The sequence below is a fragment of the Hypanus sabinus genome, chromosome 13, assembly GCF_030144855.1.
Source record: "Hypanus sabinus isolate sHypSab1 chromosome 13, sHypSab1.hap1, whole genome shotgun sequence".
In the NCBI taxonomy this organism is placed as follows: Eukaryota; Metazoa; Chordata; class Chondrichthyes; order Myliobatiformes; family Dasyatidae; genus Hypanus; species Hypanus sabinus.
The window spans coordinates 106,128,720-106,155,659 of NC_082718.1; the positions used below are offsets into that span (position 1 = coordinate 106,128,720).

General features: G+C 41.4%; 1 protein-coding gene across 3 annotated transcripts in view; it reads left to right on the top strand.

The window, feature by feature from the left end:
• The first annotated feature begins 4,063 nt into the window (after positions 1-4,063).
• pop5 (POP5 homolog, ribonuclease P/MRP subunit) overlaps positions 4,064-26,940 on the top strand; it is a 66,788-nt gene continuing 43,911 nt past the window's right edge. For 2 of the 3 annotated variants that reach the window (XM_059988361.1, XM_059988359.1), the window contains exons 1-4: positions 4,064-4,135; positions 8,048-8,190; positions 18,897-19,046; positions 20,204-20,287. In XM_059988361.1, coding sequence (XP_059844344.1) covers positions 4,116-4,135; positions 8,048-8,190; positions 18,897-19,046; positions 20,204-20,287 — 397 coding nt within the window. In that variant the 5' untranslated portion in view covers positions 4,064-4,115. Of the gene's footprint in view, positions 4,136-8,047; positions 8,191-18,896; positions 19,047-20,203; positions 20,288-20,721; positions 21,570-26,940 lie in introns of those variants that run through there. The other variant, XM_059988360.1, reaches the window with a different exon arrangement.

Here is a 26,940-nt window from a genome sequence, read left to right on the forward strand (position 1 = left end):
ATTGTTGAAAATAGTATCACCAGACCCCAATGGACACTTCTATCTTTGCTGGTAAGACACCCAGTTACGGGGTACGTAACAGTAGAAGAAACAAAAGAGTAGACTATTTTCTAAATAGGCAGAAAATTCAGATAACTGAGGTGCATCGACACTGGGGAACCCTCGTGCAGGATTCCCTAAAGACTAACTTGCAGGTTGGGTCAGTGGTGAAGAAGGCAAATGCAATGTTAGCATTCATTTCAGGATGACTAGATTATAAAAGTAAGGATGTAATGTTGAGGTTTGATAAAGCACTGGTGAAGCCTCACTTGGAGTATTGTGAGCACTTTTGTGCCCCTTATCTAGGAAAGGCTGTGCTGACATCGAAGAGGGTTCAGAGGAGGTTCATAAGAACATAGGAACATAAAAGCAGGAGCAGGAGTAGGCCATCTGGCCCGTCGAGCCTGCTCCGCCATTCAATAAGATCATGGCTGATCTGACCATGGACTCATCTCCACCTACCTGCCTTTTCCCCATAACCCTTAATTCCCTTACTATCCAAATTCTATTCATGAGATTGATTCTGCAAATGAAAAGAGCATTGTAAGATGGTTCTGGGCCTGTACTTGCTGGAATTTAGAAAAATGAGGGAAAATCTCATTGAAACCTATCTAATGTTGAATGGCATTGATTGAGTGAATACAGAGAGGGTGCTGCCTACAGTGAGGAGTGTAGGACCAGAGAACACAGCCTCAGAATAGAAGGATGTCCATTTAGAATAGAGATGAAAAGGAACTTCTTTAGCCAGAGCATGGTGAATCTGAGGAATTTGTTACTTCAGGTGGCTTTGGAGGCCAGATTATTGGATGTATTTAAGATAGGGATTAATTGGTTCATGATTAGTCAGTGAGTGAAGGATTACAGGCCATAGGCAGGAAAATAGGGTTGAGAGGGAAATGGATCAGCCATGATGAAATGGCAGAGCAAACTCGATGGGCTGAATGACTTAATCCCATTCCTGTCTCTTATGGTCCTATGGTTATTGTTTTGCCTTATTCAATTTCAACGCATTGTATAATGATTTGATCTGTACGAGCAGTACACAAGACAAGCTTTTGTTGTATCTTGGTACATGTGACAATAATAATAAACCAAGCTCCAGCATCATTAACAATTTTGATACTCATGCAATCTCTTCTGCCATTAATGTTCATAACCCGGTGTGGTACAACTGCGGAGCTTTGTGCAGATCACTTGGCCGTAGCGTTGCCCAGCTCTGTCTTTCGCAATCTGCATACGTGCATCCTTTTGAGGGAATATCACCAGGTTTGCTCTTCGTGTTAAGGCACACCTGGTGCCGCCCTGCATTGGCCCCCTAAATTAATGGTAATGGTAATTGTGGGATTGGCTGTGCTGTGAGATCACAGCTTGTGGTAGTGTGCATTTCTATTTTTGATGTTGCCCACAATGTTCATTTTTGAGCTGTGAAGTCTGTTCTGAATCTACCTCACGGAGTGTGAAACATGTGCCACACACATTATAGAACATAGAAAACCACAGTACAGTACAGGCCCTTCGGTCCATGATGTTGCCCTGCCCTTTCAACCTACTCTCAGTTCAGTCCAACCCTACCCTCCCACACAGCCCTCCATTTTTCTATCATCCATGTGGCTATCTAAGAGTTTCTTAACTATACCTAATGTACCTGCCTCCCCCACCAGCCCAGGAAGGGTGTTGCATGTACCCACCAGGCTCTGGCCCAAAAATGCACCTCTGTCGTTCCCCTATACCTTCCTCCAATCACCTTAAAATTATGCCCCTTCATTTTAGCCATTTCCTCCCAGGGAAAAAAATTCTTTGGTTTTCCACTCAATCTATGCTCTTTATTCTGCACAGAACTGGGCACTGTCACACCTGCAGATAACTAATGGAGAGATGCACCTGACGTAGGTAGATTGGTAAGGATGTTGGTTCTTTTATTACCTGCCATTGGCCCTCTTCAAGACTCATTAGCTCAGTCAGGCAGGGGTGTTTCTGGATCAATTTTTGGGATGTATATTGACGTTACTGAAAGGGAAGAGATGTTGAGCCAGAGCAACAGAACGTGAGAGTAGGATTAGTTGGATTGCTCTTTCAGAGCTGACTGGCCAAGTGCCTTCCTTCCTTCCTGCCATAAATGTTCTGTGACCTTCCCTCTGTTTGGTGTACTACATAATGTCCTTGCTGCTTCTTTGTTCAATGTGTGGGAGCACTAATTCATCAGTTAACAAAAATAGTAGCCTGTAATCATGGGAGGTTTGACTTCATAATAGTCCAGAATCATTTTTCAGGACTCCCAGGCCCTTTACCTTGATGGGTAACATCACATATCACATACGTCAATTCTGTCCTGAAATGGGACAAGGTATACACAGGAAATGGGATGGAACAGGCTGAGAAATGGACTGAAAATTTTAATTCTATGAATACACAATAAGCTACTGTTTGATTAGCCTGTGGGATAGCTCCCCAAATGCATGCTTGGCCTAATTGTTCATCTGAATTCCTCAGAGCTTCAATTAATCCTGGGTTGTCTGGGTTTATTCATATTCATTTTATATAAATATTAAAACAACTAAAAAGTGTATTATTTCATTTGAAAATTAGTGGCTGTATTGAGAAAGAAGGTAGGGATTTGAGTACATCCTTAACGTAACCACCTAACCCCTCAGCAACAACACTAACTCTTACTCAGCTGGTTGCTGTTAGAAGACTGTGTTAGTTCAAGTGCTCGTGACCAGAATTCTGTGCAGCCTCTTTTTAAAAATGGAAGATACATATCTTCACAAAATTCATAGTCTGTGACAAACAAAGGCTAAATTGGCACTAGTCCCTCTGCCTCCCTGGATACACTGTAACACAAGAAATATTAATAGCTAGATCAGGAATCTCCGCCATTAACCAAGGGGTCTGTGGACCCCAGACTGGGAACCCCTGATCTACAGGGAAGTGTCTTCATCATTGGGAAAAACCTTTAGCTATTGCAATGGCATTTTCAATAGCAGTCTACTTTCCCACTGTAAAGTTTTCATCAGATATAAAATTCACCAGGCAAACATACAGTAAGTATGTCACATGCAAGAAAGTCACATGCTGGTGATAATAAACCTGATTCTGATTATGGCAGGCCCTCTTTTCTTTCAAAGAAAACAAAATGTTCATTTTGATGGCATCTTTTGGTAGAATTGTAATTTTACACAGTTCAGCATACCGTTGGAAAGATTATTCTGCCTTAAATGTATCATCGGCTAAATACAAAGAAAATAAACCCAAATGACCTTGAAAGTAATCCTACTATTTATGAATAAGGGGAATTGGCCATTTGCCCCTCCACATCCTCTGCCTTTCAATACTTGACTGATCATTTAATGTAGCATCATTTTTACTTATTTTTATGTAGAGTGTAGAATAGACCCCACCAACCCTCTGTGCCTTGCTGCCTAACAACCCAACCAATTTAACCCTAGCCTATCCTAGTCATAGGACAATTTACAATACAGATGGCACTGGAACGGAACTTTGATGCCCCACACTTATAGTCACTTCATTGAACCTATAGCCCTTTGATTATGGAGATATCCTAGAATCTTTTGACTTTTCCTTCCACCTACTCAGTGACTGAGCTTCCATGACCCTCTTCGAGAAATGCAAAAACATTAATCACTATTTCTCTGTTCATTTTAGATGCCCTTGCCTGAGGAAACCTCACACACAAAATGCTGGAGGAACTCAGCAGGTTAGACAGCATCTAGCCGACATTTCGGCTGAGACCCTTCATCAGTTCTTCCGGTATTTTGTGTGTGTGTAGAGCTCCCACTACACCGACGTGGTTTAAAAACACACAATTAGCCACACGAGGAGAATTCTGTTCCTGCCGCTGAACATTTCCAAGTGACCTTTGACCGAACTGCCCACCTAACAGCAACAAGGGACACTGAACTCTTCGTCCCGCCACCCCCGGAAATACGTCATAAGCCCCGCCCGTACATCATACCAATTGGCGCAGAAATCGGAGCGCCCATCGCCTTCGCTGTCGTGATTCGTCAGTTGCGTTGTCAATCGGCGAGGCCGCCCTCGTTTCCTTGGCGCGGGCAGTCATGGTGCGCTTCAAGTCCAGGTAAGGGACGTGGTTGTCCGGGTGCCTCAGCTGGGAGACGGGCGTAATGTCTTCATTCCTTCTTCCGCCCCGTATTTTATCAGTTATATAAATTCTCCCAAAACGGAGGATGGAAACTTCCAGTGAACTTGGAAGTGTGATGGAGTCGGCGTAGAAACAAGCCCTTCGGCCCATTCAATCGATTCCCACCTGAACTAGTTCCATGTGCCCGTGTTTGGCTCTAATCTTTTTTTTAAAATCCGTGTACCTGCATCAACCATTTTCTCTGGCAGCTCATTCCAAACTGAGCAGAGACCGGCCTGTAGGTGAAGAAAACCTTCAGGTTCCTAATAAATCTGTCACCTTAAACCTGAAGAGTATTTCTTGACTTTCCCAACCCTGGGGTGAAAAAGACTCTGGTTTCACCTTGTCTATCTCCCTCATGATTTTATACATCTCTGTTATGTCACCCCATACTCATTCTCCTCACCAATAAAGTCCCAAGCTGCTCACTCTCTCCCCATAACTCTATTCCTGGTGTCCCAGTAGTCCTGAATCTTCGCTGTCACCATCACTGTAAAGTCCTGGACATTTTAGTGGCTCTGCAGTATGGTAAATATGTAGTTTTATTTAGGAAAGATCATCTCTTTAATTACTTCCTGCCAAAAATTTATGAAAAGATCATAAACAAAACCTGCAGATGTTGGGAATCTGAAATCTGGGAAAAGAATACAGGAGCTCGTAAGCCCGGAGAACAGCTCCTTCCCTGTGGTTGTTAAATTTCTGAACCAATCACCTCTTTCACATCCCCTTCCCAGGAGTGCTGCCATGTTCTTCTACTCTTAATTCTGCCTTTTGCATTATGTCTCTTTGGCATTTCTTTTTGTGCTATTTCATTTTGTACTGATTATCGCTGTATTGTAATTATTATTGATGTGTACACAATTTATTCTATGATGAAGGTTCCCACCTGGGATCCATGGACCCCTCAGTTATGGCAGGGGTCATTGGTATTTTAAAAAAAGGGTTGAGAACCCCTAATCTAGAAGTTTCATGCAACTAAGGAATTTCATTGCACCCTGGGTGTATATGACGGTACGTTAACCTGAATTTCTGTGGATGCTATCTGACCTGCTGAATGTTTCCAGCATGCTCTTTTTGTTTGTGTTGCATTTGTGACAACCATCACTGTTTGCATTTTCATCTTGTGTGAAATCCCACCCCATCAGGATGACATTCTCCTGCATTGAGTTTTAAACGGTTCCTCTCCATCTAGTAGATATTTGTTCTTGAATTTAAAATTTTCTCTTTGATATTGTTTACTTCCTAAAAGGAGCATTCACATTCCACACTTTCATCTTTCTTTCTAATATGTTGTATAGATGCCTATTCCTGTTTTTGCCCCAAATTAGAAAATTTCATGATCAATTCCACCCTACTTTTGCCTCCACATGGTCTATCCCTTCAGTGAAGTCTCTATCTCAATTTCAGAGGTTAGGCTGGTCACCAGTATTCATTATTAAGTTGCTGATTCCCACAACCACATTGATGACACTTTCTCCCACTTGTACCAGAAGATTTCCAGTGCCTCCTCAGTCAGTGAACTCTGGGTTGTAACCGCCCTCTGGATTAAAACAAAAATGCAGAAGTCTACAGTTAGAGGAGTCATGGGTGGGGGGGGGGGGGGGGGAGCAATGAAACTGCTGAAGGAACTCAACAGATCAGGTAGTATCTGTTGTGGCAGGAGGATAGTGTTTTGGGCCATGGGTCAGAATATTCTTTAAATCTCATTTTGCTCATCTTAAACGTGTCTGTGGCTTCTGCTTGTGGACACATTTGCTAAGGGGAAATATTTCTTATTGTGCAATGTGAATGCCCTCAAAATAATGTATAATAAGGTCTAAAACTTGAAGAGAAATTCAAATTATTCCAAAATTGAGCAGGAATTGAAAATCATCTTCAAAATTGGTAAATTTGTAACTTGCTTCAGGTCATTTTGAAATAACAAAATTAATTTGCTACTCTGTCCACAGTGTTGTGAAGTTTTCTTGAACAGATTGCTGAGCCAGTAGTAATTACCTCTTAAACCTTCAGATAAATTTAAATAGTTTCAGCATCTGAAAAATCTCGTGTTTAGATAAAGCTGTTGTCTTTGCTGCTGTGCTGGATGCCTTCCTCTGTGCAAATGAACAACAGCTGTGGTATCACAGTCAGAGAGTTGTACCTCACACACATGACGAACGACTGTTGTATCACAGTCAGAGTGTTGTACCTCACACACATGATGAACGACTTGTATCACAGTCGGAGAGTTGTACCTCACACAAGTGACGAACGACTTGTATCACAGTCAGAGAGTTGTACCTCACACAAGTGACGAACGACTGTCGTACCACAGAGAGTTGTACCTCACACAAGGGATGAACTACTGTCGTACCACAGGGTTGTATCTCACACAAGTGATGAATGACTGTCGTACCACAGAGAGTTGTACCTCACACAAGTGACGAACAACTGTCGTACCACAGAGAGTTGTACCTCACACAAGTGACGAACGACTGTCGTATCACAGAGTTGTACCTCACACAAGTGACGAACGACTTGTATCACAGTCAGAGAGTTGTACCTCACACAAGTGACGAATGACTGTCGTACCGCAGAGAGTTGTACTTCACACAAGCGACGAACGACTGTCGTACCACAGAGAGTTGTACCTCACACAAGTGATGAACAACTGTCGTACCACAGGGTTGTACCTCACACAAGTGATGAACGACTGTCGTACCACAGAGAGTTGTACCTCACACAAGTGATGAACGACTGTTGTACCTCACACAAGTGACGAACCACTGTCGTATCACAGAGAGTTGTACCTCACACAAGTGATGAACGACTGTTGTACCTCACACAAGTGACGAACCACTGTCGTATCACAGAGAGTTGTACCTCACACAAGTGACAAGCGACTGTCATGATGGTCAGAGTTGTGCATTAAATTTACTTTGAACTTTGTTCATTTCCCTCTGTAAATGCTGCACCTAGTATGTTATTCCAAATTTCAGTATCTGCAGTCACTTTGATTGTCTTCCTTATCTTTCATAAATCAGTCACATATTTCTTGTTAATAGTTAGGAATTCCATCAGATTCAATGGAAGGATCTCCCTGACCACATACAAGTTCCAAGCGTAAGTTGTAATAGCACTGTAAACTACACTGTAATGACCTGCTGCAGGAGGGTAGATCTGCCCCATGCCATGAGGCATATTTCAGCACCTGGATGAAGCGGTTATTTTCTGGAAGGTCTGATATTTGTTTTTTAAGTCAGAGTGTTCATTCCATTGAAAATGTTAAGCAATTTTTAACAGCTTGCTTACTTACAATTCAGTGGATAAGACTTGTTCTTGATTAACAAATTGTAAGTGATTATGATTATATGGGTTCAACATCTCAAATATTTGTAGTTGGACAGGCAAGGATTGTTAGATAACTAATGATAGGCTTAATTTGTCACATGTACATCAAAACATACTGTGAATTGCTTCTTTTACGTCAAATTGAATCAGTGAGGATTGTGCTGGGGGCAGCTACCAAGAATCATCACTCTTTCATCACTGACATAGTGTGCGTACAGTTCACTAATTCTAACCCGTACATCTTTGAGAGTTGGGAGGAAACTGGAGCACCCAGGGAGAATTCACAAGGTCACCGGGAGAACATATAAACTCCTTTTGGGCAGCAGCGGGAATCAAACTCCCGATCTTACAGATTGGCATTGTAAAGCATTTGCATTAGTGCCAACCCTGTACGAACATGACCTTTCAATAGCAGTGGGGAGGTGAAAGCACAGGTTGAACTGGTTGACCTGCCATGGGATGTTTTCTCATTATGGTGCAGAGAAAATACTAATCAAATCTGTGGCATTTCTCATTCAGGTACCTTCTATGTGAGATAGTGTTTGAGAAACCACACTATCGCCAGCAATTAGATGTCCGAAGCATCATTCGAAATGTAAGAAACACAATCAGTCAAATACATGGTGACTTTGGCATTGGCTGTTGTAGTTTACGTCTGGAAGGTTAGTAACAAAAGGTCCACATTAATTAAAGGGGTTAAATGCAATCCGTTGGTCTAATTTGTTAATGTTAAATTCACTGAATAAATTGTATCTCTCTCTCTGCTCAGAAATGATTTTGTCACAATAATCCTGGCTTAGCCTTGCTGTTTTTATTTCTGATACAGTACTTGGCTTGTGTTTTGATCCTGTGTGGTGTACTGGGATACTTCCTCTTAACTGGTTTTACAGCAGTACCATTGCAGTTTGCCTCTGCTCTTGGGGAAAAGAGAAAAAATTAGCCAGTTCTCAGTCCTGATCACTCCAAGGATATTACGGATCAAAGATATTGGGTTTCACTATAGATTTCAATGCAATTAGTGTCCTGAGCTGCATATATTTCAATGCAAGAAATATCGTAGGAAAGGCAGATGATAGTACTGAAGATGAGGTAGCTGGATTACAAATAGAGGCAATGTGTAGTGAGGAGAGGCTATAAATAGGGCAAAATTGCAGTCAACAGGATGAGTTGCAACTTAAAACCCAGACAAAATCGAAAAGGGTGAATACAGGACTGAATGTGTTATATTTGAATGTGCACCGTATACAGAATAAGTAGATGAAATTGCAGCACAGTTGCAGATTGGCATGTATGATGTTGTAGGCATCACTGAATATTGGCTGAAAGAAGATTATAGCTGGGAGCTTAATGAACAAGGGTTGAAAGGACAGGCAGAAAGGCCGAGGGGGTGGCGTTGCTCTGTTGGTTAAAAAGTGAGATCAAATCATTAGAAAGAGGTGACAGGTTTGGAAGATGTTGAATCATTGTGGATGGAGCTAAGGAGCTGCAAGGGTAAAAAGACCCTTGTATACAAACCCCCAAACAGTAGTAACAAATTACAACGGGAGGTGGAAAATGCAAGCCAAAAGGGCAATGGTCATGGGGGATTTCAATATGCAGGTAGATTGGAAAAATCAGTTAGTGCTGGATTCTAGGAGGGAAAATTCCTAGAATGCCTACAAGATGGCTTTTTAGAGTAGCTCATGGTTAAGCCCACTAGGGGATCAGTTATTCTTGTGCAATGAACCAGAATTGATTAGAGAGCTCAAGGTAGAAGAACCTATAGGGCTAAGTGATTATAATCTTTCTTTTTACAATATTTTTATTCAGAAGGGGGAAAAAAACAACTTACAGAGCGCAACACATAGATACATCTCAACATAACTTGTGTACATTCATACATTGTTATGCTATAACATTTTGATCAATTTTATTACACAAAGGTATACCACTCTCTAATCAAAAAATTAAAGATAGGTTATACATCATAAAAGAAATTTTTTATATAAAAAAAGTCATCCCCCTACCAACTACCAAAGAAAAAAAGTAATTATAATCTGATCAAATTCACCCTGAAATTTGAGAAGGAGAATCTAAAGTCAGATGTATGAGCATTACAGTGGAGTAAAGGGTATTATAGAGGCATGAGAGAGGAGTTGGGCGGATCTGACTGTATGATGGCAGAGTAGCAATGGCTGGAATTTCTGGAAGCAATTCGGAAGGCACAGGATATATACATCCCAAAGAGGAAGAAATATTCTAAAGGAAAGGTGGCACAACAGTGGCTAACAAGAGAAGTCAAAACCAATGTAAAAGCCAAAAAGAGGGCATATAATTGAGCAAAAATTAGTGGGAAGTTGGAGGAATAGGAAGCTTTTAAAAATCAACCGAGGCAACTAAAAAAGTTATTAAGATAGACTATGAAAGTAAGCTAGCCAATAACATGAAAGAGGATATCAGTTTCTTCAGATACATAAAGTGTAAAAGAGAGGTGAGAGTGGATATCAAACCGCTGGAAGACGATGTTGGAGAGTTAGTAATGGGGAACGAGGAAATGGCACTTGAACTAAATAAGTATTCTGCATCGATCTTCTTTAATGGAAGACACTAGCAGTATGGTGGAAGTTCCAGGTGTTGGGGTTCATGAAGTGTGTGAAGTTACCATTACTAGAGAAAAGATTCTTGGGGAAACTGAAAGGTCTGAAGGTAATTAAGTCACCTGGACCAGATGGTGCACACCCCAGAGTTCTTAAAGAGATGGCTGAAGAGACTGTGGAGGCATTAATAATGATCTTTCAAGAATCACTAGATTCTGGAATGGTTCTGGAAGACTGAAAAACTGCAAAATTCATTCCACTCTTCAAAAAGGAAGAGATGCAGAAACAAGGAAACTATAGGCCAGTTAGTCTAATCACAGTGGTTGGGAAAATAATGCTGGAGTCAATTATTAAGGATGAGGTCTCAGGGTACTTGGAGGTACATTATAAAATAGGCTCTAGTCAGCATGGTTTCCTCAAGGGAAAATCTTGCCTGATAAATCTGTTGGAATTCTTTGAAGAAATAACAAGCTGGATAGACAAAAGAAAATCGGTTGATCTTGTGTACTTGATTTTCAGAAGGTCTGACAAGGTGCCCCATATGAGGCTGCTTAGCAATCTATGAGCCCATGGTATTACAGGAAAGATTCTAGTATGTCTAAAGCAGTGGCTGATTGGCAGGAGGCAAAGAGGCAAAGGAGTCTTTTCTGCTTGGCTGTTAGTGACTAGTGATGTTCCATAGGGGTCTGTGTTCAGACCGGTTCTTTTTATGTTTTTATGTCAATAATTTGGATGTTGGGATTGATGGCTTTGTTGCAAAGTTTACAGATGACATGGAGATGGGTGGAGGGGCAGGTGGTTTTGAGAAAGTAGAGAGGTTACAGAAGTACTTAGACAGATTAGGAGAATGGACAAATTGGCAGATGGAATACAGTGCCAGTAAGTGTATGGTCATGTACTTTGATAGAAGAAAGGGTTGAATATTTTCTAAATTGACAGAAAATACAAAAAAAAACTGAGCCACAAAGGACTTAGATGTACTCTTACAGGATTCTGTAAAGGTGAATTTGTAGATTGAGTCTGAATGAGGAGGGCAAATGTTTTGTTAGCATTCATTTCAAGAGGACTAGAATAATAAAAGCAAGGAGTTTATAAAGTACTGGTGAGGCCTCACTTGGATTATTGTGAGCAGTTTTAGGCCCCCTATCTTAGAAAGAATGTGCTGAAAATGGAACAGGTTCAAAGGAGGTTCACAAAAAATGATTCCAGGATTTAAAAGCTTGTCCTATAAAGAGCTATAACGATGGCTCTGGACCTGTATTCACTGGAATTCAGAAGAATGAGGGTGATCTAATTGAAGCTATTGAATGGTCAAAGGCCTTGACAGAGTGGAAGTGGAGAGAATGTATACAATGTTTGGAGAGTCTATAAGACAAGAGGACACAACCTCAGAATAGTGGGGCTTCCTTTCAGAACGGAGATGAGGAGGAATTTCTTTAGCCAGAGTGTGGTGAGTCTGTGGAATTGTTTGCCGCAGGCAGCTGTTGTGATCAAGTCTTTATGTACAGTTGTAAGAAAAATATTTGTGAATCCTTTGCAATTACCTGGTTTTCTGCATTAACTACTCGTAAAATGTGGTCTAATCTTCATCTATGTCACAATAACAGACAAATACAATCTGCCTAAACTAATGACACAAACAATTGTAGACAATAGATGCAGAAGTAGACCATTCAGTCCTTTGAGCCTGCACCGCCATTCTGAGATCATGGCTGATCATCTACTATCAATACCCAGTTCCTGCCTTGTCCCCATATCCCTTGATTCCGCTATCCATAAAATACCTATCTAGCTCCTTCTTGAAAGCATCCATAGAATTGGCCTCCGCTGCCTTCTGAGGCGGTGCATTCCACACCCCCAAAACTCTCTGGGAGAAGAAGTTTTTCCTTAACTCTGTCCTAAATGAGCTACCCCTTATTCTTAAACCATGCCCTCTGATTCTGGACTCTCCCAGCATCTGGAACGTATTTCCTGCCTCTGTCTTGTCCAATCCCTTAATAATCTTATATGTTGCAATCAGATCCCCTCTCAATCTCCTTAATTCCAGCGTGTACAAGCCCAGTCTCTCTAACCTCTCTGCGTAAGACAGTCCGGACATCCCAGGAGTTAACCTTGTGAATCTACGCTGCACTTCCTCTACAGCCAGGATGTCCTTCCTTAACCCTGAAGACCAAAACTGTACACAATACTCCAGGTGTGGTCTCACCAGGGCCCTGTACAAATGCAAGAGGATTTCCTTGCTCTTGTACTCAATTCCCTTTGTAATAAAGGCCAACATTCCATTAGCCTTCTTTACTGCCTGCTGCACTTGCTCATTCACCTTCAGTGACTGATGAACAAGGACTCCTAGATCTCTTTGTATTTCTCCCTTACCTAAATCTGCACCGTTCAGATAATAATCTGCCTTCCTGTTCTTACTCCCAAAGTGGATAACCTCACACTTATTCACATTAAACATCATCTGCCAAGTATCTGCCCACTCACCCAGCCTATCCGTCACCCTGAATTCTCCTAATATCCTCATCACGTCACACTGCCACCCAGCCTAGTATCATCAGCAAACTTGCTGATGTTATTCTCAATGCCTTCATCTAAATCGTTGATGTAAATCGTAAACAGCTGTGGTCCCAATACCGCGCCCTGTGGCACCCCACTAGTCACCACCTGCCATTCCGAGAAACACCCATTCACCGTTACCCTTTGCTTTCTATCTACCAACCAGTTTTCTATCCATGTCAATATCTTCCCCCCCAATGCCATGAGCTCTGATTTTACCAACCAATCTCCTGTGTGGGACCTTATCAAATGCCTTCTGAAACTCGAGGTACACTACATCAACTGGATCTCCCTTGTCTACCTTCCTGGTTACATCCTCGAAAAATTCCAATAGATTAGTCAAGCATGATTTGCCCTTGGTAAATCCATGCTGGCTCGGCCCATTCCCATCACTGCTATCTAGATATGCCACTATTTCATCTTTAATAATGGACTCTAGCATCCTCCCCACTACTGATGTTAGGCTATCAGGACGATAGTTCTCTGTTTTCTCCCTCCCTCCTTTCTTAAAAAGTGGGATAACATTAGCCATTCTCCAATCCTCAGGAACTGATCCTGAATCTAAAGAACATTGGAAAATGATTACCAATGCATCCACAATTTCCAGAGCCACCTCCTTTAGTACCCTAGGGTACAGACCATCTGGACCTGGGGATTTGTTAGCCTTCAGTCCCATCAGTCTACTCATCACCGTTTCCTTCCTAATGTCAATCTGTCTCATTTCCTCTGTTACCCTATGTCCTTGGCCCATCCATACATCTGGGAGATTGTTTGTGTCTTCCCTAGTGAAGACAGATCTAAAGTACTTATTAAATTCTTCTGCCATTTCTCTGTTTCACATAACAATTTCACCCAATTCATTCTTCAAGGGCCCAACATTGTTCTTAACTATCTTCTTTCTCTTCACATACCTAAAAAAGCTTTTGCTATCCTCCTTTATATTCCTGGCTAGCTTGCGTTCGTATCTCATTTTTTCTCCCCGTATTGCCTTTTTAGTTAAGTTCTATTGTTCCTTAAAAATTTCCCAATCATCTGTCTTCCCACTCACCTTAGTTCTGTCATACTTTTTTTTTAATGCTATGCAAAGTCTGACTTCCTTTGTTAACCACTGTGGCCCCTTTCCCCCCTTTGAATCCTTCCTTCTCCAGGGGATGAACTGATTTTGCACCTTGTGCATTATTCCCAAGAATACCTGCCACTGCTGTTCCACTGTCTTTTCTGCTAGGATATCCGTCCATTTAACTTTGGCCAGCTCCTCCCTCATGGCTCCATAGTCTCCTTTGTTCAACTGCAACACTGACACCTCCGATCTGCCCTTATCCTTCTCAAATTGCAGATAAAAACTTATCATATTATAGTCACTACCTCCTAATGGCTCCTTTACTTCAAGATCGCTTATCAAATCCTGTTCATTACACAACACTAAATCCAGAATAGCCTTGTCCCTGGTAGGCTCTCGTACGAGCTGTTCCAAGAATGCATCCCATAGGCACTCTACAAACTCCCTTTCCTGGGGTCCAGCACCAACCTGATTCTCCCAGTTCACCTGTATGTTGAAATCCCCCATAACTACTGCGACATTACCTCTGCCACATGCCAATGTTAACTCCCTATTCAACTTGCACCCAATATCCATGCTACTGTTTGGGAGCCTGTAGACAACACCCATTAGGGTCTTTTTGCCCTTACTGTTCCTCCTTACTGTTCTATCCACACAGACTCTACTTCTGATCCTATGTCCCCCCCTTGCAAAGGACTGAATCTCATTCCTCACCAACAGGGCCACCCCACCCCCTCTGCCCACATTTCTGTCCCTACGATAGCACGTATACCCTTGTACATTCATTTCCCAGGTCTGATCTCCCTGCAGCAATGTCTCCCTTATCCCAACAACATCAGTTACCCCTTCGCACCTGAGCTTCAAGCATCCAGCTTATTTCTGACATTTCGTGCATTCAGATATAGAATTTTTTGCCCATTTCTCCTCTCTCTGTTTAAATCGCTGCCTATCGTGCTTAACCCAGCTCCCCGAACTCCCATCGGGCTATATGCCCCTTGAATTTTGTTGTCCTTCCTAAATTTACTTATTCTTTCTGCACATTTAACTCCATGTTCCGTCAGGCCATCCCTCTGTACATGTGTCCTCCTTATCACTTGTTCTGCCTCATCTTTCTCTACTACACACTTAATATTCTGGAACCGTGTAGTCCCCACCTGTCCTTTATTCTTCATCTCGCTATCTCTCTCGCATTCTGGATCCCTGCCCCCTGCAAATTTAGTTTAAACCCCCCCCCCCCCGCCCCCCCGAACAGCAGTAGCAAACTTTCCTGCAAGAATGTTAGTACCGCTCCAGTTCAGGTGTAAACCATCCCATCGGAACAGATCCCACCTTCCCTGGAACAAAGCCCAATTATCTAAAAAAAAATGGTGAATCTTTAACATTGTTTAACCATGGTGCAGGCTGGAAAAAGTATGTGAACCATTGTATTTAATAAGTGGTAAAACCTCCTTTAGTAGTAATAACCTCCACCAAATGTTTCCTGTAACTGCTGATCAGACTTGCACAATGACGAGGAGGAATTTTAGACCATTCCTCCATATGAAACTGTTCAGTTCATCAGTATTTATGGGATACTTTGCATGAACAGCTCTCTTCGGGTCATGCCACAGCATCTCAATTTGGTTAAGATCTGAACTCTGGCGTGATCATTGCAAACACAATTTTTTTTTTAACCATTCTGTTGTTGATTTACTCGAGTTTCAGATCATTGTCTTGTTGCATCATCCAACTTCCACTAAGCTTCAGGTGATGGATGCTACCCTGACATCCTCCTGTAAAATGTCTTGATACGATTTTGAAATCATTATACCTTTAACGATTGCAAGCTGTCGAGGCTCTGAGGCAGCAAAGCAGTCCCTACCTGTGATACTTCTTCCACCATGCTTCACAGTTGGGATGAGGTTTTGTTGATGTGCAGTGCCCTTTTCCCTCCAAACATAGCAGGGTGCATTTCTGTCAAGAAGTTCACTTTTGTCTCATCTGTCCACAGAGCATTGATCCAGAAGCATTGTGGAACATCTAGGTGGTCTTTTGCAAACTTGAGACATACAGCAATGTTTTTTGGGAGAGCAGTGGTTTCCTCTGTTGTGTCCTTTCATTAACACCATTCTTGTTCAGTGCTTTTCTTACAGTGAATACATGAACAGAAACTTTAGCTAAAGTCCTAGAGATTTCTGCAGGTCTTTTGCTGTTACTCTTGGGCTCTTTTTCACTTCCTTCAGCATTGCACGTTGTGCTCTTGGTGTGATCTTTCCAAGATGCCTGCTCCTAGGGAGAGTAGCAACAGTATTGAATTTCCTCCTTTTGTAGACAATATCTCTTGCTGTGGACTAACAAACACTCAGGTCTTTAGAAATAATTTTGTAACCTTTTCCAGCTTCATGCATCTCTACATTTCTAAGGTCCTCTGAAAATTGTTTTGATTGAGGCAATGTGCACATAAACAGATCTTTATTGAGAAGAGCAGCTCTGACTGTAACCTGACTTTGTGTCTAATTATAGGGCAGGGCACCTCTACACCCCACACCTCCAAATCTCATCTCATTGATTGAAACACCGGACTCCAAATAGCTTTTGTAGAAGGCAAAACCAAAAGAGGTTCACATACCTTTTTGAATCTGTACTGTGATTGTATAAATGATGTACTCAGTATTGATGAGTACAATTGTTTGTGTGTTATTAGTTTAGGCAGATTGTCTATTATCATGACTGAGATGAAGATCAGACTACATTTTATGAGTAACTAATGCAGAAAACCAGGTAATTGCAAATGGTTCACAATTTTTTTCTTGCAACTGTATATTCAAGGCAGAGGTTGATAGATTCTTGATTGGTCAGGACACAAAAGGATATGGGGGAGAAGGCAAGAGATTGGGGTTGAGCCATGATGAAATGATGGAGCAGACTCAATAGGCCAAATGGCCTGATTCTGCTCCTATATCTTATGGTCTTATAACTATGCTCTTCTTGGAAGAATAAATGGGAAAAGGAAGAAGTGAAACTATTTTGTTACATCACTAAGATTTCCATTGAACCTCAATGCTTCAGTTCATTCCCAATAACTGTTCTTACATTTTATAAACTGGCTTCCAAGTTCCATTCTTTACTTTCTGTTCACCTGTTTGTCTAGAGCCAAGCTTCTGCCCTAATATTCTGACTTTCACAGCATCACTCACAATAGCTCTTTCTTGCTGAAATCTTCATCCACAGTTCTGTAACCCAATTGTCCCGGGTAGGCCTTCCATAAAATAAGCTCATGCTAAGTTCGGCTGCTTGTATCCTTATTCAAGCCGGTCAACTCTGTGCTTACTGACCTGCATTAACTGCTGGTCTACAGCCCATCTAATTTAAAATTCTCATTCAGATCCTCCCCTCTAGTTCTCCATTATCTCAGCATTTGTCCATTTCTGACATCTTCTACACTAGACTCCCCTTTTCTCCCCAAATTACCACCTCACTACCCTCCTTGGAAACCTGCCTGTCTTATCAAACTTGTTCATTTGCCTTAATGCACACTGGTAAAACAGAAGGGAATATTTTTTGCATTATGTACATATCTTTAAATGTGCCTGTGTTGTTATGAGGGCAGCTGTTTGATTTTGCATCTGGAATCAATTGAAAGTTGATTGCAACATGATTCTCTCATGAACCTCAGTCTGAAATATGGTGCTGCATTACAAGCTGACCACTTATGGACTATCCACATTAAATACTAGTTTTATTTTGTCACATGTACATTGAAACATACAGGGAAATATGTCTATTTGCATTACAATCAAATCAGCAAAGATTGTATTCGAAGCAGCCTACAAGTGTCACCATGCTCCCAGTGCCCACAACTGAATGCCCACAACTAACCAACCCAAACAGTCTGTCTTTGGAATGTGGGAGGAAACCGGAGCACGCAGAGGAAACCCACGCGGTCATTGGGAGAACATACAAACTCCTTGCAGAAAGTGATGGAAACCAAGCTCCAGTTGGTGACAGCTGTAAAGTGACTGTGCTAACCACATTAAGAGAAGGACTTGGTTAATGGCCAGGTATAGATTCTTTCATTGCTAACAAAAATTTATTTAGTCTGGAATAGAGGGAAAAGAAAACCTAAAGTACAACAGGTTTCCCAATCACAGTCAAACTAATGACCTACAAAATGTTAATTTAGAAATAAGAAAATGTGTAAAGTCGTAAAGAATCATGCAGCCTATTGAGAATGAAAGTGCAACTGGAAAGTAAACATTTTCGCCATCTGCAGTTGGGAGTATAGGGTTACCGATTTTTTCAAGAAATACTGATCTCCTGAAATCATTGTAACATTTACATTTTAACAACACACACAAAATGCTGGTGGAACACAGCAGGCCAGGCAGCATCTATAAGGAGAAGCATTGTTGACGTTTCGGGGAAGGGTCTTTATTCAGTTTCATATGTAACTCTTGTCAAATGCAGCCTGGTGAAACAGCAGAATAGAGCTCATTCTTAGCTATTATATCATTACCATTAGCTTCAGGTTGTCATTTGGCCAAGTTCCATCCTCGTACTTTTGCAAAATTATTCTTAATGTGTCCTGTTGTACATTTTGTTTTTCTGGGGGTAAATATTTCACTCATATGGAGAGACTAATAGGGCTGAGATTATTTTCTTTGAGCAAATATTGAGGCTCTAAATTTTGAAGCATAAAGACAAAAATTGATGACAAGTAAGTTTCCACCAGTCAGAAAGCTGTAATTGAAGGACACTTTTAAAGGTGATAACATGTTATCACAGCAAATTATTGTAATTTCAAACACATTTTTCAATGTAAAGCAATTTTCAAAATGGGAATTCTATATATTTTGAAAGTAGAATAAAAATTGCAAGGCTATGAAGACAGGGCAAGGCTGTGGGACAAATAAAAAGCTTTTTCCAGAATGCCATCTGAGCTAATTAACTTCCTCCATCTCTAATACTATTTACCAATTAAAAATCACTACATTATAGATTTGTTTTTCAGCCTCTTTGAGAACAATATTCCAGCTAGATATTCACATGCAAATTTGATGTGTAATTAGTTGTACATATTTTGCAGAATATTCCTAATTGTTCTTCCTTGAACCTTGGAGGGAGAAAATATCTAAAAGATAAACTTACATCATTGCTGTATTTTGACAATTTAATTTTTTTGTTTCACTTCTCCCAGTCACATACCTAAATGCCTACACAGGGATCGTCTTAATAAGGTGTCAAAAAGACTTCTACAGAATGCTGTCGACAGCGCTGATGTTTGTCACCTTTCTGGAGAACAAGAACCAAAAGTTCCATTGTTTTTTTAACACGTTACATGTGGCAGGTAAAACATTGTAAATTCTGATGTCGAATTCTGTCATTGAAGCCTGTGAAAATATACACGTTGCTAACTTCTCCAAATTGTTTACCTACTCTAATCTTGTCTCTGATCCTGATTCACTCTCAATTGTCACAGTTAATTTCAACAGCCTTTTGTGACCAAGTGTTTGTGTACCCTAACATGCAATTTGTTTTGGAGGGAAAGAAGAAGCAAGTCTTTTGGACTCCACTTTAGTCTTGGTTAAGTGATGATACACCTACCTCCTGCATGAGAAAGTTGACAGTTCAAACATATGATGTGAATAGGTCCCATCACTCAGGAAGAACAAGACTGTTTGAACTTTGAAGGGAGGTGAAGGGAAAGAAGAATGCAGAGTTAAAACAAGGTTATATGTCCCCTTGGGTAGAAAATGAAATTGTCATGATTTTTTTCTTAAAAGGAAGACAGAGTTCAGATTCTGGCTAATATTTATCCTTCCACCAATACAATGGATGGTCTATATATTTATTTAATTCCCATTTTTAGGTGTTGCTGGTCTGAGTTCTGAAGTTGTGTTATTGTTGTAATTATGGTTGTATATATTTGATTAAGATATTTAAGGGCATCCATAACACTTGTGTTCCATATTTGTGGGCATTTCAAGTCAAGTCACTTTTGTCATTTCAACCATAACTGCTGGTACAGTACATAGTAAAATTGAGGCAACGTTTTTCAGACCATGGTGTTACAAAAACTAGACTGAACTACGTAAAAAAAAACACGGAGAAAGCTACGCTAGACTACAGACCTACACAGGACTACATGAAGTGCACAAAAACAGTGCAGGCATTACAATAAATAATAAACAGGACAGTAGGGCAAGGTGTCAGTCTAGGCTTCGGGTACTGAGGAGTCTGATAGCTTGGGGGAAGAAACTGTTACATAGTCTGGCCGTGAGAACCCGAATGCTTGAACCCCTTGAGATTGTAATCATTTATAGATTCCATGCATTGAATACAATATTGTGCCATAACCAACTTGGAAAGTGTATCAAACATTGAACTTTCAACAATTAATCAAAGACAAGTGTACTTGTATGTATCTATGTAATCAATTCCACCCTAGTTTCACACGTTAACTTTTACACAACAGTAATAACCATGATTTTATTTTAATTCAAGGTACAATTCGAAGCTGCCAAAAGTTCCTGATCCAATATAATCGCAAGCAGTTGCTGCTGCTCCTCAGAGGCTGCAAAACCAAAAGTAAGTAAATGTTGCTTTTATGTTTTGTTATGAGATGTCTGGAATGTTCTTTATAGATTATATTCTAGCATCAGTTATACCAGACCAGCACAATGAGAATGCAAATCTCCAATAATTTGAAAATGAGCATCAGTGTTAAGAAATTGGTCAGGGTTCCTGAAGCATTGAGGGTAAGGTTAGACTTTCCTCTAATTAAACAGATCAAAATTGCTGCCTGGATTCAGTTTTTGTGCTTGTAGACTCAATTGTATTGCCCTGGGCATGTTAGGGAAACCTGTACTCTAGTGTAGGAATATCTTTAGGTGAAAACATACAAGACTAGGCTGGAAGACTTTATCATACTTTTGGAACAAATGGATGATGATACAAAGGTTTAAGCTAATGTATTTTTGGGCCTTTCAGACAGGTATTTTAATTATTTTTCTTCATTTTAGAGGAGAGAGAATCTGTTAGAAGATCTCTTCTGCATTGTTCACTAAAGGTATCGGATGAAGATCAGTCATACGATGTAGGTGAAGAAGTGGAAGAAACAGATACTGATTAAGTTATTTTTCAAATTATGTCACTGGATAATAGTGAAGACCTGCATTGTGGACTGCTTTCCTACAGATGTCTGGCAGTATTAAGGTTTTTAGCATGTTGCAAACCAAACCCACGAAGATTACATCTGTACAGCTAGTACACGGATAATTTGTGAACAGACTGAAAGACAACTTACCAACTTTACCACCATGCATTATCAAAGTACATCTAACCACTGAAAATTGTACTGGCTGATGTTTAAGAAGGGCAAATTCAAAATTCTCAAGCCAGTTCAGCAGTTACTAGCATTTAATGGGTGATGCAAGGTGACATAAAAGTATTCCAATTTTTATATTAACCTTTGGTGGCTATGGCTAATGCATTGCCCAACTGTTGTCACACATTACTTAGCCCACCTCCACTCAGGAACATGAAAACCTAGTTGTGGTCAACTGTTGCTGTTGGAATGAATGCAGATCATTGGCTTCTTGAACTTCCTAATGACGACAAAACAGAAATGGGAAGTTTTACTGTGGTATGTCAAAGTTAATTAGTTGCTGGGGCTATAGCAAGAAACCCACGTCATGGGATTTTGTGGAGCAGAGAATGAGTTTACCTTCATCGATTCTTAAAGTTGATATTGTTGCTGCTAATGGAATGTACCTAGAGTATACTGGCTTTTCATGAACTTGCTAATCCTTCAGTGTTAACTGGTGGGATTTAAATTATTGTGCAATTAAAGTCTTGGTGTGATATACTACCTTCCTTTGTCCCTTCAGTCCCTTACTTAACCATCCTTAGCTCCCATTATCAGTGTTTGCTAGTACCCATCATCTGGTGATGTTTTTCCTTTGTTTTCCACATAGCAGTTTATTAAAACCGCATCTTCAGTAAACTACTCTTAGTTATGCTTGTATTTTGTCTAGCTTGAGTTAATTCACCCACCAGTGCAGCTATCTATTGAACCTGGACTTGTCCCAGTTATCAGTTTCAGCAATACTGGTTTCTGACAACTTTACATTCCTGGCTTTATTCTTACAGCATATGCATTTTAAAATTCCACTGTAGTAGTTTCCAAGTTAAGACATCATAATACTAACCCCTGAAGTTGAAGACCACTTAAATGATGTTCCACACCAACTTTACAACTTGCACCAACATTAACGGACCTTGGACTTCACATTTCTTTTTCTCAATTAATATTTTCAGTATATAAACACCTAATTCTGGCGACAGAACTTTTTAGCTGCCATAAATCCTGTCACTTTTTCATGTCAAGGATATGGAGGTTAGGTAAACATTTACTGTCCATCTGAACAGCTGTAGGTGATAAATTACATCTAGAACTACAGTTCATTTCCCAAAACCAACAGTCAGAAATTATGGCAATCCCAAGCCTTCTCATATCTTCCAAAATGCAAAAAAAAATCTGTCCCCAAGCATTTCAGATGAGGGGTACTCAACCTGTATTGCACAGAAGCCTAGACTATTTCAAATGCCACCCTTCAGAACATTGAGCATTCTGAAGATCTACTAGTAATATTTTGGGGCTGATACAACTTGTATAAAACAATAAGTGAAATACTAATGATGTGAAAGGCAGTCTTTTGGATCGCGACAGTGATGTCTCCCACCTGCAGTATATTCACTTCACTATTACATGCTAAGTGCTGTTTAGCTGATGGTTATCTACACAATGCCTTTTTTGCCATAACCAAAGCAGAAAATGCTGAAAACACTATGCAGCTCAGGTAGCATCAGTTTTTGACAAAGGATCTTGGACCCAAACTATTAACCTTTTTCATTCCACGCATACTGCCTGACCCAAGACTCCAGCATTTTATCACAGAATTCCAACAAATGCAGTTTTTGGACCAATTTCCTTTACCATTTTGAAATGATCTTGAGACTTGTGGGTTCAGAGTAAACAAAGAAAATAGTCATTTTCTTCCTGTACACTAGTGAATTTATTCAGAACAACATATAGTATCTATAGTGATTCTTTCTCATTAGGAGTTGTGGTAGAGACTTGGGGTGGTACTGAAAGGTATGAAACCAATACTGCTAAGCCTGTTGCTCAACTCCACTGTGGGACTGCTCCTTTTAACAGTATTGCCAGCTGTATAAAATAACGAGTGGACAAAATGGGCAGGATTACAAGTTTTGTGACATAGCAGATGCTTTTTTTCCTTAGTTCTTCAGGTCTCCTGTAGCATTTGATCAAACTGGAAGAATGATTGAGCAATTTAATCAGTTGGTTAAGAAACAATTGTATTGCTATTGAACTGTGGACATAGTTCAACTAAAGATTTTAAGTTTTCTTTCCTTAAAGTGAACTAGATGGGTTTTATAACAGGCTCATAATATTATCACTTAGACTAAATATTTAATTCCCCAGCTGCCAAGGTAAGATTTCAACTCTTATCTTTGAATTTAAGTTCAGAAACTTTAATCATCAAGCCACCATCTCCATTTTCTTTAATCTTTCGACCTCAGACCAGGAATGGAATCATGCTCCTGTTTATCACCTTAAAAAACTCTTTCATGATAACAAGCTTCCTTCTCTAATAGCACCACCTTCAGCTTGACATCCTTTTAAGGCTACAGCTTCTCCACAACTCTTCAGCCTCAATGCCGTTGTTTTCTACTTAATGCACTTGCTGGAGCCAAACCTTTCCTTTTACATACCATCTATTTCTCCTGGCATCAGCTGTGGAGTAACAGTCTACATAAATATTCTCCTGTGGCGACCCATTTCCTGGCACACCCGAACCGGCTCACAATTAGCCAGCGTTCTGGCTAAGGGAGATAGCCTACGGGGGTTTGCGAGCACAGAGCTTTGGAGCCTCTGCGCCACGGGGGGCAGGTTGAGGGAGGCTTAAAAGCAAGGCTGGGTACTTAGAATAAAGTTTTTCTTCGACTGCAGTTACCGACTCCGTGTCGTAATTTTAGTGCTGCATGTAGCACACTGCTACAATTGGTGACCCCGACGGTCCAAACGATTTTTGGACCATAAATGACCGACGCCGCCTCTGTTCATGCGGTTTCGTTGAAACTGCCGGGTTTCTGGACACAGCAACCGAACCTGTGGTTCCAGCAAGCTGAACCCCAATTCCACATTCGGCAGATCACCTCAGAAGCCACCCGCTACTACTACGTGGTGAGCTCCCTCGACCAGGACACAGCGGCCCAGGTCGCAGAGTTCGTACAGTCGCCCCCGGCAGACGGCAAGTACACGGAATTCAAAGCCCTGCTCCTCAGGACTTTTGGACTCTCACGGCGCGAGCGGGCTGCCCGTTTACTGCACCTGGATGGCTTGGGAGACAGACCTCCATCAGCTTTAATGAATGAGATGTTGTCTCTGGCCGACGGACACACACCCTGCCTCATGTTTGAGCAAGCATTCCTGGAGCAGCTGCCTGAGGACATACGCCTGCTGCTGTCTGACGCGGATTTCAGTGACCCCGGAAGGTGGCAGCCCGGGCGGACTTGCTGTGGAACGCCAAAAAGGTGAGCGTCCATCGCACAGACCACCCAGCCACACTCCCAGCAGCAAACCAGTCCAGGCCCGGCCGCAGAGCCCGCCAACCCCAGGGGCAGGGGTGGGGGGCCCAACGAACACTGGTGCTTCTACCACCAGCGGTGGGGCGCAGAAGCCCGCCGTTGTCGCCCACCCTGCAAGTTCCCGGGAAACGCCAGGGCCAGCCGCCGCTGATGGCTACTGGCCATCGGGATAGCCTCCTGTATATGTGGGACAGAAGGTCGGGACGCCGGTTTTTGGTTGACACCGGTGCCGAGATCAGCGTTTTACCTCCGACGAGTTACGACACCCGCAGCAGGGCACCGGGTACCCCCCTGAGGGCCGTGAACGGCAGCACAGTAAGGACCTATGAGAAGGTTTTCACGGTGGACCGACTCAAACCGGCCCAGACTGTGGACATTGGGGGAGTGTATCGCCGGTTCTGGGGCGGGGTTATGTGGCGACCCATTTCCTGGCACATCCGAACCGGCTCACAATTAGCCAGCGTTCCAGCTAAGGGAGATAGCCTACGGGGGTTTGCGAGCACAGAGCTTTGGAGCCTCTGCGCCACGGGGGGCTGGTTGAGGGAGGCTTAAAAGCAAGGCTGGGTATTTCGAATAAAGTTTTTCTTTGACTGCAGTTACCGACTCCGTGTCGTAATTTTAGCGCTGCATGTAGCACACCGCTACACTCCTCTAGTTTCATTTGTGAACAGGGAATTGCTATCCACATGCCACAGGAAAGATTGCTTATATAATGACATTACCTATTTAATGAAACCCTTCTAGTTAACTTTGTCTTCCATCATCAAGATGGTACAACAGTTCTTGTCATTAGGATGTTCACTGGCTTGTCTCCTCACCTCCTCTGGCATCCTTGCCCAAGTATTTCACCCATGTCAAAATGCTAGAACCACCTCATAATGTCCATATATACTGGGGGGGGTGAGGTGGCAGCTCAATTGCTTTACAGTGCCAGCTGTAAGATCTGTTAATTACCTGCCAGTCTAAGGAGTCTGTATGTTCACCCTATGACTGCATAGGTCTCCTCCAGGTGCTCTGGTTTCCTCCCACATTCTAAAGCTGTACAGTATGATTAGTGAATTGAAGGCATCCGCCAAACTCGCATCGTAACTAATCTGGTGGGTGCTACACAAGTGAGTGTTTTCTTACAAAATAATAACAGGCATCAAAGACTAATACAAATGAGCATAATTTTAAGGTGACTGGAGGGAAGTATGAGAGTATCAGAGGTAATATTCCAACCACCCCCCCCCCCACCCCCCAGGGAGGTGAGTGGGTGGGACACCCTGGCAGGGATGGTGGTAAGGGCAGATATATCAGGGGCATTTAAGAAGCTCTTAGATGAGCACATAGAAGATCGAAAAATAGAGGGCTATCTAAGAGGGGTCAGATCAATCTTAAAGTAGGTCAAAAGATCAGCACAACATTGGGTGCTGAAGGGCCTTTACTGTGCTGTAATGCTCTATGTTCTAAAATGTAATGCTGATCTTTACTGAAGAGTAAAGTGTGAATTTCTGCTTGCAATACACTTCTGCACTGTGCTCAAAATGGTGAGTGGGTGGGGATATAAATCTCTTCACGCCCAGTGCCAAGAAGCAGATCCAATGACACCAAAATGCAGTACTGCCTTTAGAATGCAGAAAGTGGATTTGGATACATCTCCAAGGATTCCACCAAAAACTTTCTAAATAATAAGCATTTTTCTAGTGTGGATGCTGAGTTCAGATGTAATATTTAAATAATTTACTGTGTATAGAAGATAGGCAGCCACGTACCCAACTGCCCAAGTTGAAAATACTGAAGCTACATTCATTATATTTGAATACAAACCTAAATTACAAAATTCCAAGTTAATGCCCAAGTATAAAAATGTGAAGACTTAATTATAAAAAATATGCATGAAATGATAGAATTTTCATATTACAAGAAATCTGCCCCATTGAGTCTATGCCAGTTCAGAGTACCACCATTCTCCACTAATTTTTCCCTATTTAATGGCAATGCCATCAATGCCACCCACCCCATCAACTGCAAATTCTCATACTCAAAACATCAGAAGCAATTTATTGTGCCCAGTTAATCATCTACACGCAGGTCTCACATGGTTGGATGATACTGGGAAAAAACCCACATGGCCACATACAGTACAAACTCTACACAAGTCAGGATTAAACCCAGATCACTGCAGCAGCTTTACTGAGCAGTACCACGGCCACTCTTCTGGGTATTTTTCAATCTATTGTTGCTTCTTGCATTGTATAAGCTCATTGTACAAAATATTCAGACAACTGGACTTGGAATTAGGTATCCGCTGCAACAGATCTTTTTTTCAAAAAATGCTCCAATAATCTGGCATTTTCGGGGTTTTGTTGCTGGCTTGGCAGATTTCCTGAATTATTTGATACCATTTCTGCGAGCACACCAACAAACTTGGTTCAATTTTCCTGTGAAAAGGAAGCATGGAGTCAGAGCCCCAATGTCTCACAGTCAGGTGCCAACAGGATTTCCAAATAATTAAGGTTGCAGATTATTGGAGTTTTTACTATATTCATCTTTGGTCATAACACTGTACATAGCTATTTAAACCT